At 34.4% G+C, this 20,256-nt stretch overlaps 1 protein-coding gene across 9 annotated transcripts in view; it reads left to right on the top strand.

Moving 5' to 3' along the window:
* Ptpn4 (protein tyrosine phosphatase non-receptor type 4) overlaps positions 1-20,256 on the top strand; it is a 214,656-nt gene that overhangs the window by 47,885 nt on the left and 146,515 nt on the right. For 6 of the 9 annotated variants that reach the window (XM_047543970.1, XM_047543966.1, XM_047543969.1 and 3 more), the window contains exon 2: positions 1,585-1,739. The exons of 1 other annotated variant lie outside the window; for it this stretch is intronic. In XM_047543970.1, the coding sequence (XP_047399926.1) occupies positions 1,602-1,739 (138 nt within the window). In that variant the 5' untranslated portion in view covers positions 1,585-1,601. Of the gene's footprint in view, positions 1-1,584; positions 1,740-20,256 lie in introns of those variants that run through there. 2 more of the 9 variants (XM_047543965.1, XM_047543971.1) reach the window with 2 other exon arrangements.

Here is a 20,256-nt window from a genome sequence, read left to right as displayed (position 1 = left end):
TGATGCTGAGAATTGAACCCAGTGCCTCTCACATGTAAGGCAAGTGCTCCTCCACCACGGAGCTACAACCCCAGCCCTAATTAGTGAATCTTAACATGCTTAAACTATTTTCTCATATTAGTTTTATACGTATATAATTATTACTGGAGTTAAGGTCCATCTGGTCCCCCAGGATCAGCTAATTAAGCCAAGAGACAAGATGTTGAGGCAAGGAAGGTGACCTTGTTTGAAAAACTAACTCAACAAGAAGAAGGGAGAATCCTGTGTCTAACACCCTTCTTGAGGGGAAGCTGATCCAGGGTAGCATATATAGGTGATTAATGGGTGTACCCAGGCTGGTGGGCATCTTCCTGCAGCTGGAGGGCAGATGATGCACATCCTACCCTGATTACTTAGTTATGTAGTGTTTTTTGGTTTATGTCTCAGAAACAAAGAGCATTCATTATTCCTTTGGACCCATTAGCTGCATAATATACAATGGATAGGCTAGAGTGGCTACTCTGAAGTTCATTTTGCTGAAATGGAAGGGAGACCCTCTTGCTCATGCCAATTGATTGTCACACTCCCTGTAATGGAAAAGAACATCCTTCATTTAGTTATATACCATAAACTCAGGCTATGAACATAAAATATCCCAGTTCTTTGTTTCTTTCAACTTTTATCTATTGACCTGAATAGTCTATAAGAAATCAATTCTGAGTGAATACCACTGATTTGAAATGTTTCTTTTTTATTATTACTTTTTTGTTTTATCATATTTCATATTGCTTACTACTTATTCCTTGCCCATATTAAAACATCCTAAATACTCATATTTCTTCCTAGTTTTTATGATGGAAGTTTTATGACTTTTAAATGTTGAATCAAGGAGTATCTGAGTTTTTCTCTAACATGAATGTTAGTTTTCTGGATACAGAAATTTATGTTTCAAATATATATATATATATATCCCCTGAACATTGGAGCTACAGCTTCATTTTCTTAACATGTTGCATCATTATGATTTCTGTTCTTCTACAGGCATTCTATTTTTTCCTGTCTTCTTAGGCTAAGAATTCAGAAGCAAAGATTGGCTAGCCTTATTTTCCATTTACTTTTTATTTTGTAAAGACTAAGTTTGAGGATGGTTACAATGGAGGATATTGTTAAAAATAAAAACAAAGGAAACCTCCCATGGTTTTCTAAAAAAAGGGAAGGGCCTAAGTTAAATAATCTTCCCTTTTATCATTCTATAGTGATTTTAAATGCTTGGGTCAGTGAATAACATTCAACTTCCTGAGGAGGCATTATCCTCTCCCTTGTTTATATATTTTAAATTAGAATATGGCTTCCTGAAATTTTAGTGTATTGAGTTCTCAGTGTAGCGGTCCAAAATAGAGCTCTTTTTTAAGGCATTGAATTTTAGTTCAGATGATGAAATATGTATTTTTGTATATATCTATGGTTTTTTTACACCAATTCTTATTCTGATGTTTCAAAATTTATTAGTTAGTCCTAACTTTTAATTAAAAAAAAAAAAAAGCTATCTTTTAAACATTATGTCTTCCACAGTCCTTTTATTTAGCTAATTTTTTTTAAACTTAGATCTTGTGTGGACAGTAATGACCTCACGTTTCCGATTGCCTGCTGGCAGAACCTACAATGTACGAGCATCAGAGTTGGCCCGAGACAGACAGCATACAGAGGTGGTTTGCAACATCCTTCTTCTGGATAACACTGTCCAAGCTTTCAAAGTTAATGTAAGTGTATTATTTCGTCTTCTTCAAATCATCATCATCATCATCATCATGAGTAGTTATTAGTCTAAATTTAAATATATTTTAAAATTAGAATCATTAAGTTGTATGGTTTGAAAAGTTATTCAGTTAAGAAAATCTTTGCTGCAGGTTCTTATTCAAATTCAGAAAACATGTTGCCCACTGAATACTGATAACAAATCAGAAGTGCTTTAGTAGAGCAGATCAATGGTATGTGAGTGGTTGAAGGTGCCTGAATGGAATTTTTCTCTAGCATAACATACACATTTCCATTGTAGTCTTACTTGTACTGTCTGTAAAACTTTTGCTAAATAATCAATAGTCCTTCTCTTAACTGAGTAGTCTTAAATATTCATTCAAATATTTATTCGTACAGTTTGTGCTAGTTTCATTTGCTCATTGTTACTTGTGAGTTTCATACATATGGTATTAACAATAATAGTTAATTTTCACTGCTATACAATTACCTTTTGTATGAATATGCCAAAATTTATCCATTTATTTATCTGCTTGTCAATTTATTGTTGATGTATGTTTAGATTGTTTCTACTTTGAACTATTGCAGTGAACATTTTTGTACACATGTTGATATACAAACAAGGATACATTTCCCCCCTTTTTATTTTAAAAATTTCAAACTTAAAGAATGATAAAATAGTACAATAAGTACCCCCATACTCCTTACTCAGATATTTGAGAATATCATAAAAGAATTTATTTTCTATGTTGAATTTATATTAACATTTTCCACATTTACTGTTTTTTTTCCTGAACTCTCTGAAAGTAAGTAGATTTCACCCATAGTGCTTTAGCATCCCTAAATTAATATAGTACTGTTATTGCACCCTGAAATTTAATAGTATTTAATGTTAATATTTAAACTGGAATTACTTATTTCCAAGTCTTCACTATGACACATCTGTTTTCTGCTGAGTAATTGAAAATATTCACCTTTATTTACCGGTTTCTTAAGCTTAAATTGTTGTGTATTACTGTACAGCAGAATTGCTAATTTATCTTTTTTATCCAAATTCCAAGCCATTTTACATCAGAAAAGAGGCTGTAGAATGACGAAAGGCACATTAATAACCTTTGAGATTTTTTTAATATGTACAATTCAGTATGCTTTTCTAAAATGTTAAAACTTGTTCTTTCTCTTCTATCATCTACTAATAGATTGGAGTATAGGTTGCCATGCAAAAATAATATGAAATGAAGGAAATTCTGCTTCATAAAAATTTCTGATTAATGGAAATCTTCAAGTATCGAACAGTTGGTTTAAAAAATGGTTCTATTTTTTCTGTTATTGACCCATTAGAATTAGAAAACCAGGATTAGAGGTCTCAAATCCCCAACTATTTTGCTAGTTGAAGTCATAAACTTAAAAAAAACTCTTGTTGTAAGTTGATATTAGTTAATATTTTGTTTTCATTTTAACTTACGGTTTGTTTCTGAGTATAATAAAAGGGTTTGCTGTGTTTCCCATCTAGCACAATTTTTCTGTTGGCAACTTTAATTGACAATAGTATGTAGGTTTTTTTTTTTTTTTTTTTTTTTTTTTTTTGCGGTGCTGGAGATTGAACCCAAGGCCTTGTGCTTGCGAGGCAAGCACTCTACCAACTGAGCTATCTCCCCAGCCTCAGTATTTTTTAATGTAGTAATCAATGTACTAAATTACTTCTGAGAGAGATTTTAATATATTCATGTGTGTATATATATTTTTTATATTATTATTTTTTTTTGTACTGGGAATTGAACCCCAGCCCTTTTTATTTTTTATTTTGAGATGGGTTCTCACTAAGTTGCTGAGGTTGGTCTTGAACTTAAAATCTCCAGCCTCAGCTTCTCAAGTTGCTATGGCAGGTGTGTGCCACTGTGCCTGGCTCTGTGTGTGTCTGTGTATTTTAAATATACATCATACATATATACTTAACTGACAGTTCCAGTAGAGATGATTATATTATTAGAATGATAAGTGCTGTGGTGCTAGAAATGTTCTCTGTCCTTATCTCAAGTCATCAAAAATTATGTAAGAGGAACAACATTTATGAGAAATTGCCTCTTGGATATATATATTTATTCCTCTGGGTATTTGGACCCAAATCATCAAACTGACATAGTTGCTTCGTACTTTTGTGTAAATTGTGCATATTTTAATCTACGTGAGTGGTTTTTCAGTTAATACACTTTATAACCTATGTATGTGGCAGTCAGTAAACTAGTTGGGGATTTGAGATTTCTGATCCTGGTTTTCTCATGTCCATTTAGTACTATTATGTTTCAGAAATCCTCATTGTGGGCAACTGTTTGGTTCACCAGCATCTTTCTATTCACTGAGAAGAAGAACCACTCAGTTTTCTTTGAAGATGACCAAACAAAATTTGTAACATTAGCCATTGGAGTCACTTCTTTTCCTAAGAGATTTTTGCACCACAAGTGAAATATTTCTGGTTGCTTTTTTTCCCATCCTATCAAAGTTGTTTCTGTATCTTTTCCTGAGGGAAATTGATGTAATAGAGGAATTGACATAACTTCACTAGACTTTCCTGCTTTTTCTCTGCTGTGGGCAATTTCAAATTCTGTTTTCACTGTGTATTTGGCATAGCCATTTATTTGCTGTATTCAACTGTGGAATGCTCCAAATTCATTTTCAAATCACCAGAAACATGATTTCATTAAATAAAACACATTTTTGTCCATGCTACATAGATTGATTTCTTGAATCTGTGAGGATTTCCCCTCTTATTTTCAGTCTTATTTATATTTTGTTGTAGCTGTTTAACAGTAACCTTTGTGACAAGAAAGGACTGAGGAGAATGGGCCCTTTCTAGTTACTACCATGAGTGTATAAGAAATTACCCAAAACAGTGGCATAGAACAACCATTCAACTGGGCATGGTGATGCATGTGTTGGTGCGTGCTTGTAATCCCAGCAGCTTAGGAGGCTGAGAGGCAGAAGGATTGCAAGTTCAGAGCCAGTTTCAGCAACTTAGCAAGACCTTGTCCAAAAAAAAAGAAAAAACAAAAGAACCAACCAAACAACAGGCTGGGGATGTGACTCAGTGTTTAAGTGCCTCAGACTTTCAAGTAGATAATAAAAACAAGAAGAAGAAAACTCCAACCATTTATTATCCCCAGGAATTCTGTTATTTGGGGATTCATACATGCTTATGTCTGCTCCGTTATATGTCAGGCCTCAGCTGGAAGACTCAAAGGCTGGAAACTATCCACTCATAGGATATTACCTGAAACCTTAGCTGGTGCTGAAGCACCTATATATGACCACTCTCTTTACCTTGGACTGCTTCATAACACAGTAGCTGGTTTCAGGGATGAGCATTCTTACATAGGGGGACAGGCTATAGCCATATTTATTACTTTTTCTGAGATGACCCTTGGAAGTCTTCTATTGTAATTTTCACCGTATTTTGCTTGTCAACGCTTTCACAAGAGGCACACTCACAGTTAAGGAAAGGTAAATATAATTTACTTTCAGATAAATATATCTTTTGATAAGTAGTGGCAGGATTCTGGAGGATCATGTGAAATTAGAAATACTGCTGTGGACTAATTAGGAAAATACAGTCTGCCTATATGCCCACTAATGAAGGCATCTATTTTGCCCTGACTGTCACCCAGCTGCCTTAGTAGCCCCAAACACTAATTATCATTTTCTCATTATAGCAAAACTGCTTGCTATTTGGTGCTTGGACTTTTTTTCTCTATACCATCATTTGGAAAATACCCTCAAGGAGAAAGTCAGTGTGGAACTGGATTCATTCAGTTCTTTCTTCCAGCTATCACAACCCTGTATTGGTTATTGTCTGTTGCCTGCAAATTAGATATATATAGGTTCAGCTCTTTTTTTTTTTTTTTTTTTGGATAGCATTGGGGATTGAACCCAGGGGCACTGTACCACTGAGTTACATGTCCGGCCCACTTTATTTTGAGACAGTTTCTCACTGAGTTGCTGAGGTTGGCCTAGAACTTGTAATCCTCCTGCCTCAGCCTCCCAATTCTCTGGGATTTCAGGCATGTGCCTTTGTGCCCAGCAAGTATTTTTCTTAGTAATATGTTAGGACTATTTTTTCATTAGTCTTTCAAATCTGACAATTTTTTTTTAAAGCAGACACTTTTTTTTTCAATATTTATTTTTTAGTTGTTGATGGACCTTTATTTTATTCATTTATTTATATGCAGTGCTGAGAATTGAACCCAGTGCCTCACACATGCTAGGCAAGCACTCTACCACTGAGCCACAACCCCAGCCCTTCAACACATAATTTTTGATGTATTAGTTTGTTTAGTTTCCATAAAGAAAAGTAGTAGCTGTTATATATGAGGAATTAGTAATGTTATGACAAAATTCTTCTGAATGTGCAGGCATTTCCTTTTGGTACTTCCTTTGGTTTATTTGTGATATACTTTAGAGTTTATTGTTTTGCCTGTTCAGTCATTTAAATTTTTTTTCCCAAGTAAGGGATTTGGAGATAGACACTTAATAAATTGCATACTTAATTTTAGCATTAAATTATAACTTGATTTACTACATATTATTTTTTCCTTCTTTCCTTCTTTTCTGTCTTTATTTTTGTGCTAGGCGAGACTCTACCATCGACATATATTTCCTAGCCCATGTTGATATTTATAGATATCACTCACTTTGAATCACTATGAAATGACTTTCATTTTTCTTCATTAAGAATACCTCATGTGGAAAGTGCACTAGTTCTGCAAAGAACTAAATAGATCCATCCCCGGATTTTAGATTGATTGTAGGATACCTGCCTAGATCTATGTGGTCCTGGATTATAGGCTATTTATATATCACAGACAGGTAATCTAAGCATAAAGTGATGTTAAAATTAAGACTTAAAATACTGTATAAACAACTGAGACAGGAAGCATTGTGGTTAGGGAGGCAACTTAATATAGTAAAAACTACATGGGCCATAGGATCAAAAAGACAAGTTTTGCATCCTGTTCTACTCTATACTTGATCTGTGATATTGTTTCACCTACTTGACCTTTTGTCCTCAATTTCTTTGTATAAGCAGCCAAGGTATCTCCCTATAATCCCAACTACTTGAAGGGCTGAGGCAAGAGGATCACAAATTTGAGGCTAACCTCGGCAATTTAGTAAGACTCTCAAAATGAAAAGAAAAGGGCTAGGAATGTAGCTCAGTGGTATAGCACCCTGGATTGCATCCCTAGTACCCGCCCCAAAACAAAGTCCCTTGTATGTGAAGTGGAAATAATATAATCTACTATATTAGACTCATCAGAATTAAATGAATATATATATAATACTTAAGAGGTCTTCTATTAATTACTCTAGAAATGAAGCTTCCTTTTTTGCCCATTTTCTTCTTCTTTGTCAAATTACTCAGAATCAACAAAAATGTGTATTAGAGGTGAATGCCCACCTGACCACCCCTAACCTCCAGCACCATTTGCAAATTTAGGGATTTTCTAAAATCACCCAAATTTTGATAATTTGCCAGAACTCAGAAGTCAGTGAAAGTTGTTAAACTCATGGTAATCATTTATTACAGTGACAGATACAGATTAAAATCAGCCAAGGGAAGAGCTACATTCCAGTAGGGGTTAAATGAAGACTCTCTAGTCCTGTTTTCCTATAGAGTCATGGGTGATATTATCTCCTTCTGACCACTGGGTATCGCATTACAGAGTATTGGTGGGAAAGCCCCACCAGTCTTTGGTGTCTAGACCTTTTATGAGAGCTTGGTCATAAACTCCCTGAATGACTGACAGTCTCCATCTCTTCTAGAGATAATTTTAGTTTGTTTCTTCTAGACTTGGCCCAAACCCCCATCATAAATCACATTTTAGACTGGCCAGTGGCCAAAGCTCCCAGGTAAAAAAAAATACTCTTGTGAGGCAAAACATTCTCAGTATGTAGAGATCACCTGTCAGTGGTCAATAGAAATTGTCAGACCTCTCTCTGACTCATACTGTTCCTTCACTACACACTAAGGTTAAGTTTTTGTAGTGGATGATTAAATTATTCAGTACTTAATATTTTAGTTTTTTTAAACCTAAGTAATAACATGACTTAAATAGTTTTAAAAAGTCAACTAGGACAAAGTTTGTAATGAAATGTCCTCACTTTTAGTTCTAGCTTTCAGACATATTTGGAGCTATACTTGACATTTAGTTTCCATATTTCTATGCTGGTTTATATTTTCTGCTTTGCACATTATCTGTTGACTTCCTAATTGACAAGATGAAGATTTAATATTTTTAATCATTTCATACCCATACCCCTCCCCAGATTCTTGTGTCATAATTTTTTGTTAAAATCATCTGATCTTTCTGTCTGCCTTTGGAATTATGTTTGGATTCTGGTAAAAGAAACTGAAAATGACAGTGGCTTAAATGAAATAACGTTCATTTTTCTCTTACATAAAAGAAGTCTGGAATCTTACAGTTCATGGTTAGCACAGCATCTTTATTATTATCAAGGATTCAGGCTCCCTGTTTTTCCTTTATATTCCTTAGAGCATGACTATTTATACGATCACTTTATGATCCAAGAAAACTTATAGACCTCTGGCAATCACGTTGGTTTTTTCAGGCAAGTGGTATGGGAGAATGGAGAAGCAAAAAAAAACACTTAATAATTTTCTGTCTCAGGCTTAAGGAATCTTCTTAAAGGCTCCTACTCTGCAGTTTCTGGTTATATTTGATCAACCAAAATTTAGTCTTTTGTTCTCATTTGACCTGCATGCTTGGATATTTTTAGATATTCTCATTCTGTCCATAAGTAACATTGTTGTTTTATTTTAAAGAAGTAAGAGAATATGGTAACAGACTAAGTAGTTAGCAGTTTTTGCCTTAATCAGTGTCATTGTTTACCTTTGTGTGATTATGCAGGTTCTTCATTGCTAAGCCACATGGGGTATGTATTTTGCTCTTTGTGTGTTTGTATAAAACCTTTTAGTTTTCATAGAGCTGATATATATATATAGATATATGTGTATATATCTATATATATATACACACACATATATATACACACACACATACATATATGTATATATATAAAAATAGAGTGCTGAGATAGATATATACCACATATATCTATATCTATATCTGTATCTATATCTATAGATATAGATATATATATATGGGCAGTACTGGAGTTAGGACCCAAAGGCACTCTGCCACTGAGCCACATCCCCAGCCCTGTTTATTTTTTATTTTGAGAAAGGGTCTCACTAAGTTGCCCAGGCTGGCTTTGACATTTTGTCTTGGAACCAAAGAATATAACTGATTTGTACATAGATTTTCAACCACTTCCCTTACCATTTTAAGCCTCATGCTTTATCTTATCTCCAATTTTGGGACTTTTCTGTGTGTTTGACTTTGCTTCTTATTGGTATCCCCCTCTGTGGGTATTTGAGTCAACTCTGCTGTCTGTTTGATGTTATTTCCATTTTCTAGAGTGTTTTAGTATATCTCTAACTAATATATTCTCATCTGTTGTTCTTGTAGTTTCTGTTTTTAACAGTGTTCTTTTTTTCCACAAATGAATGAGCTTTCCAGAAAGAATAAGGAGACATGTCCAATCTATCTCATTTAACAGAAGGTTTAAACATTTTTAAACAGCAAGTTGTTTTTCCTTAAAAATTCTTTTTCTTTAAAAGGAATAACAAAAATGGATAGTTATATGTAATAGATTTCGAAATCATATGCTGCATTTGCATTAAAGTCAAGCTTTTATTTTTTGGGCCGGGTGTGGTGGCATAGGGAATCTCAGCAACTCTCGAGTTTGAGGCAGGAGGATCACAAGTTTGAGGCCAGCCTCAGCAATTTAGCAAGACCCAGTCGAAAAATGAAAAGGGATGGAAATGTAGCTCAGTGTTAAAGCATCCCTGGGTTCAAAACCCCAGAACCAAAAAAGTTTTTTATTTTATTTTTGAACTGTATTCCTTCCCCGCTTCCATTGTACATTTTTTGGGGGGAAATATAACAAAGTTACCTTACCCAGTCTGTTATCAAGCATCTAAATATTGCTGTCTTGCTTCAACTTTCGTTCTTCTACCAAAACTGCTTCCCCAATCATTATCATCTAGTTAAGAAATTCATCAGTTTATCAAGGCTCAGTTTGTTTGTCCTTTAGAAGCTTTAGAACTGTTAACCTCTCCTTACTTCAAAGAAAGCGCTCATCTCCTCTCTCTGATCACATTTTAGATCTACCTAACCTTTTCCTTATATTTTAATGTTTCTTGAAGATTTACCATTGTTTTTTGTTTGTTCCATTCTTTTCTGGCTATTTTCATATCTATTATATTCAGTCCTGATATCTTTGTATAACTTGACACTCCAAAGACACTTATAGTGGTTTTAATATTACATTTAAATCTTTGAAAGTTTTTTTTTTTTAAACCAACAGAGAGGGTCTATAGTCCTGCCACTTGAACCTTGGTGGTCCTTTGTGATATCCTACAATAGAATCTGTTGGAAGAGGTGTTACAGGATTTCCTGGGGTTGGTTAGAAAATATTGTTCAGCTTCTGCTGCTGTTTGTGGTTACCTCATTCTGGGAGTCCATTTAGCTACCATATTAAGAAGGCTGGCTCCCTTGAGGCCACTCTGGTGAAGACTCAGGTTGACAGCCCAAACAGAAAAAAATGGCTAAAGATTGCCAGCCTAGATATTAGACATGTGAGTGAAGATACCATGTTACTGCCTCCTTAATGGGATTCATAGAGTGAGACTGAATTAACTGAACCCAGGAAGTTATTAACATACTGTTTTAACATACTGTTTTGATGTGGCTTGTTAGAAAGCAGTAAATAACCTGTATTCACATTTACCATATCCTCAAATTATTGTCATCTCCCCATCTAACTTTATTCTTTGTTTCTCTTTGGTTAATGTTATCATCACCTATGATGTAACCTTTTAAGATTTTGTTCAAATCTTTTGCCCATTTTAAAAAGTCTTTAAACATTTTTTAAGGGGTTGAGGGTTTAGCTCAGTGAGAGCATTTGCCCAGTATGCATGTGGCCCAGGGTTGAGTAACCCAGCACTGTAAAAAAAAAAAACTTTTTTTACACACATAAAATTTACCATTTAAACTTCTTAAGAGTACAATACAATGGTATTGCATATATTTACAGTGTTGTACAACCATCACCATTACCCATTTTCTTAACTTTTTCATCATACAAACAGAAATTCTGTACCCATTCTGTAAATGCTAATTTTCCCCTTGCCTAGCCCCTGGTAACCTCTGTTCTACTTTTCTATCTCGTGAATTTGCCTTTTTATTCCCGAATATTTTCTATTGTGTTATCACATTTTGTTTATTCATCCTTCTTTTGGTGGACACTGGATTATTTTCTTCTTTTGGTAATTGTGAATTAATTCTGCTGTGAACACAGATGTACAGGTATCTTTTTTGAGTTCCAGCTTTGGTTATTTTTGTTTGTTTTATTGTTTTTGGTATCAGGGATTGAACCAAGGGGTGCTTTACCATGGAGCCACATTACCAGACTTTTTAATGTTTTTTATTTAGAGACAGGGTCTCACTAAGTTGCTTAGGGCCTCACTAAGTTTCTGAGGCTGGCTTTAAACTTGTGATCCTCCTGCCTCAGCCTCTCAAGTCACTGGGATTAAAGGCATGTGCCACTATGCCCCACTTGACTTTGGGTTCTTTTAGGGGTTATATCCAGACGTGGAATCGTGGAATCATGGTAATTCTAAGGTTAACTTCTTGAGTGTCTACCAATTACCAAACTGTTTTCCACAGAGGTTGTACCATTTACACTCCCATCATTAATGTATGATTTTGTGATTTTTTTCCACATCCTTAATAACATTTGATGTTTTTAGTTTTTTTTTTAATAGCTATCCAAATTGTTTTGAATTCATACCTCATTGTGGTTTTTGTTTTGCATTTCAAATAACTGGTGATGTTGAGTATCTTTGTATATACTTATTAACCATTTGTATTACTTTGGAGAAATGTCTGCTCATATCTTTTGCCATTTTTTAATTGGGTTTTATTTCCTATCAAGTCTTGAAATTTCTTTTTTTATAACACAAATCCTTTGTCACATATGTTACCTTGTTTTTTTTCTCTTAACAGTGTCATTCACTGAAAAAAGTCCTTTATTTTGACTAATTCCAATCTATCATTTTCTTTCATGGGTTGTGTTTTTGATATCTTATGTAAGAATTGGCACACACATGTAATCCCAGTGACTTGAGAGGCTAAGGCAGGAGGATTCCAAGTTCCTCTCCTTCCCTCTCCTCCCCTCTCCATTAAATTTAATAGGGTTTGCTTTATGGGTCAGAATATGGCAAATCTGTTGAAAGTTCCATGTGCCCTGAAAAAAGAATGTGTATTCTGCTTTTTGTGTGGTGAGTTAGGGTTAAGTTGATTGATAAGTGTTTTTATATCCTCGTTGATTTCCTCTTTACTTTGTTCTATCAATTATTGAGAGAGGAGAGTTGAGGTCTTCATAATTATTCATTTGTCTGATACTTTTATTAGTTATATCAGTTTCGTGTCTTGTATTTTGCAGCTTTATTGTTAGCTACCCATTTAGGATTGTTGTTTCTTTTTGGTGGTTTGGCTGTTTTATCATTATGTAAGGAGTTGCAAGTAAACATTTTTAAGCTTATGTTAAAACAAGATTTTTGGTTTTTTGAACTCAGGAGTGCTTTACCACTGAGCTACATCCCAGCCCTTTTTATTTTTTATTTTGAGCCAGGGTCACACTAAGTTGCTGAGAACCTTGCTAAATTGCTGAAACTGGCCTTGAATTTTTGATCCTCCTACCTCGGTGCCTAGGATTACAGGTATATGTCACAGTACCCTGCCAAAACAAGTTTCTCTTTGGTAGGATTTTTCTTACTTGTTTCTGTGAAATGATATTTGAAAAACTTCTCACCTATAGAAATTCTTGTGTCAATATGTTATCCACTTTTCAACTTGTTTAATGGATATCATGTGAATATGCTTTACTTTTGAATAATATTTAGGATTGATTTCTGCAGGAACAACTTTTTTCATATATCTAAATATTGCCTTAGATAATCTAGAATGTGGCTCTCTTCTCAGTTGTAGATTTGTATTACTATCTATCAAGTAATATTAGTCTTTATACTGGTAGTTTATTTCCAGAATTTTTACTCCCCCAACCCCCAGTTCTCTTTGTCAATGTGGTAGGGCAATTCTCTCTCTTTTGCAGATAGAGAAATAAAACTATGGGATTTTGTGAATTGTCCGCAGCCTTGTGCAAAATAAGTGGTAGAACTAAGACTAGAATTCAGACCCTTTGACTCTTCATACCAGTAATTTTATCTTCCATAGCATCTGCTCTCACTTCCGTGGTCTTCTCTTTCATCTCTATCTTCTTGTGACCATTAACACAAATTTAAAACTTTTTTGGGGGACAGTATTAGATTTCAACCCAGGACTTATACATGCTTGACAAGTATTCTAACACCGAGCTATATTCCCAACCTACAGATTTTTTAAAACTAAAAGTTGTCATAGAGAGTTGCCATGAAAGTCTTAAGTGGTAAATAGTCTGTAGTGCTGTTTTTCTTACATTTTTGCAAGCATAAGAATATAATAATGGGTTATTAGGAAACACTCACCAGTTCAGATTGTTGCCTCCACTCCCTAATTTCGTAGGTCTGTGTTAGGACCTAGGAATGTATATTTTTAATGTGTACACAAAACAATGCAGGTGTACATTTTCTGCCTTTACATAGAAACACAGTTGAGAGAGATGGAGACCTCATTAACATTCTTAATTAGCAGTTATTTATAGAGCACATTTTCCTGTTTGTTCATAGCTTATACCAAATGGATAGAATCATAATCCTCGTTAATCCCCAGCTGTACTATACTGTTCTTCTCACTCATGGAGAAGTTTTCTCCTTAATATTTTTCAAAAGATAAATAAAAAATTAATCTGTAATTTCACAAGAGTAGTCTTTAAGGGAGGTTTTGAACCTATTGGTGGAACTGTAAAAGTACCTCAAAAGTAATTTCTCAGAAAAGGAAGATTTGTAGCCACTTCCCTCTATATCTGCCTCTCCCACCATCCCTAACCAGGATAGTTGGTAATGTCTAACATTTTTGGTTGACACAGTTGGGTAATGGGTTTTACTGGCATCTAGTAAGTAGAAGCCAAGGGCGATGCCAAACATCCCACTATGCACAGGGCAGCCCCTCCCATCTGCCAAAACAGGGCATTATCTGCTACTAAATGCCAGTGGGTTGAAACACTCTCCCCTAAGGTTAGTGTTCAATATAATTTTTTGATGAATAAATTATAAAAAATCATAACTAGTTTTGATCTAGTTAGGAATTTCTTCAGAAAGTTGAAAAGAGGAGATTTTATTTTGCACTAACCATACCCAACTCCCCACATACATTTGCTTTCTGAATTGATAGTTTACATTGTGAACTTGATGAAGGTTAATTAAACAAGATATTAATTTACACTAAATAAATAGGAATGATCAAATTGTTAAACTAGCACACAAATCTTTTATCTACTTGTGAGAAAATATATTTGAGTTTGATTTTTAAAGGAAGACAAATCAGGTAAGCAAAATATTTCAGGAGCTTATTTTGAACTAGTTGACTTATACAAAATAAAGTTTACAAGTTTTATGTGCACACGAGTTAAGAATTGTTATATCTTTCTGGCAAATTGTACATTTTATCATTATATTGTATAATAGTTTTATGATACATAGCAGTGGAGTTTTGTGTGTATGTGCTGGGGTTTGAACCCAGGGCCTTGTGCCCATGAGACAAGCACTCTACCAACAGAGCTGTATCCCCAGCCACAGCAGCGTTTTTAAAAAATTAATTAATTAATTTTTTTGGAGACAGAGTCTCACTGTGTTGCCCATGCTGGCCTCAGACTCTCAATTCTCCTTTTTCAGGCCCCTACTAGCTGGGATTTAAGGGACATGCCACCATGTCTAGCTTAGCAGTAATGCTTTTTCCTTAAAATTGTTTTTATTTGATATTAAAAGTCCTGCAACTTTCTTTGATTGGCATTTGCTTTCTCTTTTTCCTGTCCTTTAACCTGTAATTTTTGCTTGAGCCTATTTGTATATCTTTAGGGTAAATGCTGTTAAGTGTCTTGCCCATTTTATAATTATTTGGTTTTTTAATTATTATTGAGTTTTAAGAATTTTTTATTCTGGATGCAAATCAAGTTAGGTATTTGATTTACAAATTTTTTTCCCCATTCTGTTGGTTGTCTTTACATTTTCGTGGTGGTATCTTTTGAAACATTAAAGTTTTAACATTTGATGCATTCTGATTTGTCTCTTTTTTCTTTTGTCACATGTGCTTTTAGTGTTACATCAAAAAGAAATTGCCTGGTCCTGGTCACAAGGATTTACTCCTGAATTTTCCTCTAAGATTTTGTATAGCTCTAGATAATTAATATTAGGTCCAAGATCCATTTAAGGTTAATATTTCATAGGGTGTGAGGTGTAAGGGTCTTTTTTATATGGATATCCATTTATCCTAACACCATTTATTGGCCCATTTGAATAGTATTGATGCCCTTGTAACATCAATAAACATAATAGTCTATTTCTGAACTCTAAAATTATTTTCTTTCCTGTTCTGTCTTTATGATAACACATCATCTTTTTTTTTCATGTTTTTTTATTTAATTTTTTTTATTTTTATAGACTGCATTATGATTCATTAAACACAAATGGGGTACTACTTTTCATTTCTGTGGTTGTACATAATGTAGATTTACACCATTCATGTCATCATACATATACATAGGGTTATACTGTCTGTCTCATTCTATCTTTCCTTCCCCCATCCCCTCCCGCCCCATTTTTCTCTACACCATCCAAAGTTCCTTTATTCTTTTCTCCCCACTCACCATCCCCCCTCGTTATGTATTGTCATCCACTTACCAGAGAAAACATTTGGCCTTTGGTTTGTTGGACTTGGTCTATTTCACTTAGCATATTTTCTAACTTCATCCATTTACCTCCAAATACCATAATTTTATTCTTCTTTATGGCTAAGTAATATTCCACTATGTATATATATCAAAGTTTCTTTATTCATTCATCAATTGAAGGGCATCTTGGTTGGTTCCACAGTCTAGCTATTGTAAATTGAGCTGCTGTAAACATTGATGTGGCTGCATCACTGTAGTATGCTGATTTTAAGTCCTTTGGGTATAAACCAAGCAGTGAGATAGCTGGGTCAAATGGTGGGTCCATTCCAAGTTTTCTGAGGAATCTCCATACTGCTTTCCTGAGTAGTTGCACCAATTTTGCAACTCCACCAGCAATCCATGAGTGTGCCTTTTCCCCCACATTCACACCAACACTTAGTATTGCTTGTGTTCTTGATAATAGCCATTCTAATTGGAGTTAGATGAAATGTTAGGGTGGTTTAATTTGCCTTTCTATAATTACTAGGGATGATGAGCACTTCTTCATGTATTTGTTGATCACCTGTATATCTTCTGTGAAGTGTCTGTCCAGTTCCGTAGCCCATTTATTGATTGGGTTCTTTGTATTTTGGGTGTAAAGTTTTTAAGTTCTTTATAAACTTTGGAGATGAGTGCTCTATCTGAAGTGTGTGTGGAAAAGATTTTCTCCCACTCTGTAGGCTCTGTTTTTCACATTATTGATTGTTTCCTGTGCTGAGAAAAAACTTTTTAGTTTGAATCTATCCCATTTATTGATTCTTGTTTTTATTTCTTGTGCTGTGGGGGTCTTGTTAAGGAAGTCTGGTCCTAAGACAACATGATGGAGATTTGGGCCTACTTTTTCTTCTGTTTGGTGAAGGGTCTCAGGTCTAATTCCTAGATCCTTGATCCATTTTGAGTTGAGTTTTGTACAGGGTGAGAGATAGGGGTTTAGTTTCATTTTACTGCATATGGATTTCCAGTTCTCGCAGCACCATTGTTGAAGAGGCTCTCTTTTCTCCATTGTAACTTTTTGGCACCCTTGTCTAGTATGAAATTACTGTACTTATGTGGGTATGTCTTTGTGTCTTCTATCCTGTACCATCGATCTACCTGTCTATTTTGGTGCTACTATCATGCTGTTTTTGTTACTATTGCCCTGTAGTAGAGTTTAAGGTCTGGTATTGTGATACCTCCTGCATCACTCTTCCTATCCAGGATTGCTTTGGCTATACTGGTTCTTTTTTTCTTCCAGATGAATTTCATGATTGCTTTTTCTGTTTCTATGAGAAATGTCACAGGGAGTTTAATTGGAATTGCATTAAATCTGTATAGCGCCTTGGAAGTATGGCCATTTTGACAATATTAGTTCTGCCTATCCAAGAACATGGGAGATCTTTCCATCTTCTAAGTTGTCTTCAATTTCTTTCTTTAATGTACTGTAGTTTTCATTGTAGAGATCTTTCACCTCTTTGGTTAGATTGATTCCCAAGTATTTTATTTTATTTTTTTGAGGCTATTGTGGACAGAGTTGTTTTCCTCATTTCCTTTTCAGATGATTCATCTCTTAGTGAATAAAAATTCTTTAGATTTATGCATGTTGATTTTATATCCTGCTGTTTTGCTGGATTTATTTATTAGGTCTAGAAGTTTTCTGGTAGAGTTTTTTGGATCCTCTAAATATAGAATCGTGTCATCAGCAAAAAGTGACAGCTTGAGTTCTTTTCCTTTTCATATCTCTTTAATTTGTTTGGTCTGTCTAATTGCTCTGGCTAGTATTTCAAGGACAATATCGAATAGAAGTGGTGATAGAGGGCATCCCTGTCTTGTTCCAGTTATTAAGGGGAATACTTTCAATTTTATCCTTTAAGAATGATGTTGACTGTGAACTTAGCATAAATAGCCTTTACAATGTTGAGGTATGTTTCTACTATCCCTATTTTTTTCTAGTGTTTTGAGCATGAAGGGGTTTTGTATTTTGTTGAATGTTTTCTCTGCATCTATTGAAATAATCATATGATTCTTAACCTTAAATCTGTTGATGTGATGAATTACATTTATTGATTTCTGGATGTTGAACCAGCCTTGAATCCCGGGATGAACCCCACTTGATCGTGGTGCACTATCTTCTTAATATGTTCTTGCATGTGATTTGCCGGAATTTTGTTAAGGATTTTTGTGTCTATATTCATCAGAGATATCAGTCTAAAATTTTCTTTCCTTGATGTGTCTTTGTCTGGTTTTGGTATCAGAGTAATACTAGCTTCATAGAATGAATTTGGAAGGGTTCCTTCCTTTTCTATTTCATGAAATAGTTTGAGGAGTATTGGTATAAGTTCTTCTTTGAAGGTCTTGTAGAACTCAACTGAGAATCCGTCTGGTCCCAGGCTTTTCTTGGTTGGTAGACTTTTGATGGCTTCTTCTATTTCATTGCTGGAAATTGATCTGTTTAAATTGTGTATGTCCTCCTGGTTCAGTTTGGGAGGATCTAGAAATTTGTTGATATCGTTGATATTTTCTATTTTGTTGGAGTATATAGATTTTCAAAATAGCTTCTCATTTTGTTTGGTATTTCAGTCTTGTCTGTCGTGATATTTCTTTTTTTTATCACGAATTTTAGTAATTTGAGTTTTCTCTCTTTGTTAGTGTGGCTAAGGGTTTGTCTATTTTGTTTACTTTTCCAAAGAACCAACTTTTTGTTTTGTCAATTTTTTGAATTGTTTCTCATTTCAATTTCATTAATTTCAGCTCTGATTTTAATTATTTCCTGTCTTCTACTACTTTTGGTAGTGTTCTGTTTTTCTTTTCCTAGGGCTTTGAGATGAAATGTCTTTTAATTGTTGACTTTTTATTCTTTTCCTGAATGCACTCCATGTAATGAATTTTCCTTAGTTTTGCTTTCATAGTGCCCCAGAGATTTTGATACCTTGTATCATCATTCTCATTTACCTCTAAGAGTTTTTTTTTTTTATCTCCTCTCTGATGTTTTCTGTTATCCATACTTCCTTCAGTAGCATATTATTTAGTCTACAGGTGTTGGAGTAATTTCTGCTTTTTATTTTGTCATTGATTTCTAATTTTATTTCATTATGATCTGATAGAACACAAAGTAGTATCTTTATTTTTTTGCATTTACTAAGGGCTACTTTGTGGCATAGCATATGGTCTATTTTAGAGAAGGATCCATGTGCTGCTGAAAAGAAAGTGTTTTCGCTCATTGATCAATGGAATATTCTATATATGTCTGTTAAGTCTAAGGTATTGATTGTGTTATTGAGTTCTGTGATTTCTTTGTTTAGTTTCTGTTTGAAAGATCTATCCAGTAGTGGTATATTAAAGTCACCCAGAATTATTGTGTTTTGGTCTGTTTGATTCCTGGAATTGAGAAGAATTTGTTTGATGTACATGGATGCGCCATTGTTGGGGCATAAATATTTATGACTGTTATGTCTTCCTGATTTATGGTTCCCTTAAGCAGTATGAAATGTCCTTCTTACTAACTTTGCTTGAAGCCCACTTTATCCGATAGAAGGATGGAAACCCTCGCTTTTTTACTGAGTCCATGTGCGTGGTAGGTTTTTTCCCATCCTTTCACCTTTAGTCTATGGATGTTATTTTCTATGAGATGAGTCTCTTGAAGGCAGCATATTGTTGGGTCTTTCTTTTTAATCTAATCTGTCAGTCTATTTTTTTGATTGATGAATTTAGACCATTATTCAGGGTTATTATTGAGATATGATTTGTATTCCCAGTCATTTGGGCTTATTTTTGGTTTTTAACTTGACTTGGTTCCACCTTTGATTGGTTTTCCCTTTAAGGTTGTTCCTCCCTTTGCTGGCCTATATTGTTGTTTTTCATTTCCTCCTCATGGAATATTTTGCTGAGAATATTCTGTAGCACAGGTTTTCTCTTTGTAAATTCTCTTAAGTTTTGTTTATCATGGAAGGATTTTATTTTGTCTTCAAATCTGAAGGTTAGTTTTACTGGGTATAGGATTCTTGGTTGACAACCATGTTTTTCAGAGCTTGAAATATGTTGTTCCAGGCCCTTCTAGCTTTTAGGGTCTGGCCTGAGAAATCTGCTAATATCTGGATTGGTTTTCCCCTGAATGTAATTTGATTTTTTTTCTCTCACAACCTTTAATATTCTATATTTATTTTGTATGTTAGGTATTTTCACTATAATGTGCCTTGGTGTGAATCTGTTGTAATTTTGTACATTTGGTGTCCTGCAAGCCTCTTGTATTTGCTTTTCCATTTCATTTTTTAGATTTGGGAAATTTTCTGATGTTATTTCATTGAATAGGTTGTTCATTTCTTTGGTTTGTATATCTGTGCCTTCCTCAATCCCAATAATTCTTAAATTTGATCTTCTCATGATGTCCCAAAGTTCTTGGAGGTTTCATTCATGATTTCTTACCATCTTCTCTGTTTGATCAACTTTATTTTCAAGATTAAATATTTTGTCTTCGTTGTGTGAGGTTCTGTCTCCGAGTGATCTAGTCTATTGCTGATGCTTTCCATTGAGTTTTTTATTTGGTTT

The sequence above is a fragment of the Sciurus carolinensis genome, chromosome 3, assembly GCF_902686445.1.
Source record: "Sciurus carolinensis chromosome 3, mSciCar1.2, whole genome shotgun sequence".
Taxonomy (NCBI): Eukaryota; Metazoa; Chordata; class Mammalia; order Rodentia; family Sciuridae; genus Sciurus; species Sciurus carolinensis.
The sequence above is the reverse complement of the archived record's forward strand: the minus strand, read 5'-3'. Positions and strand labels throughout refer to the sequence as shown.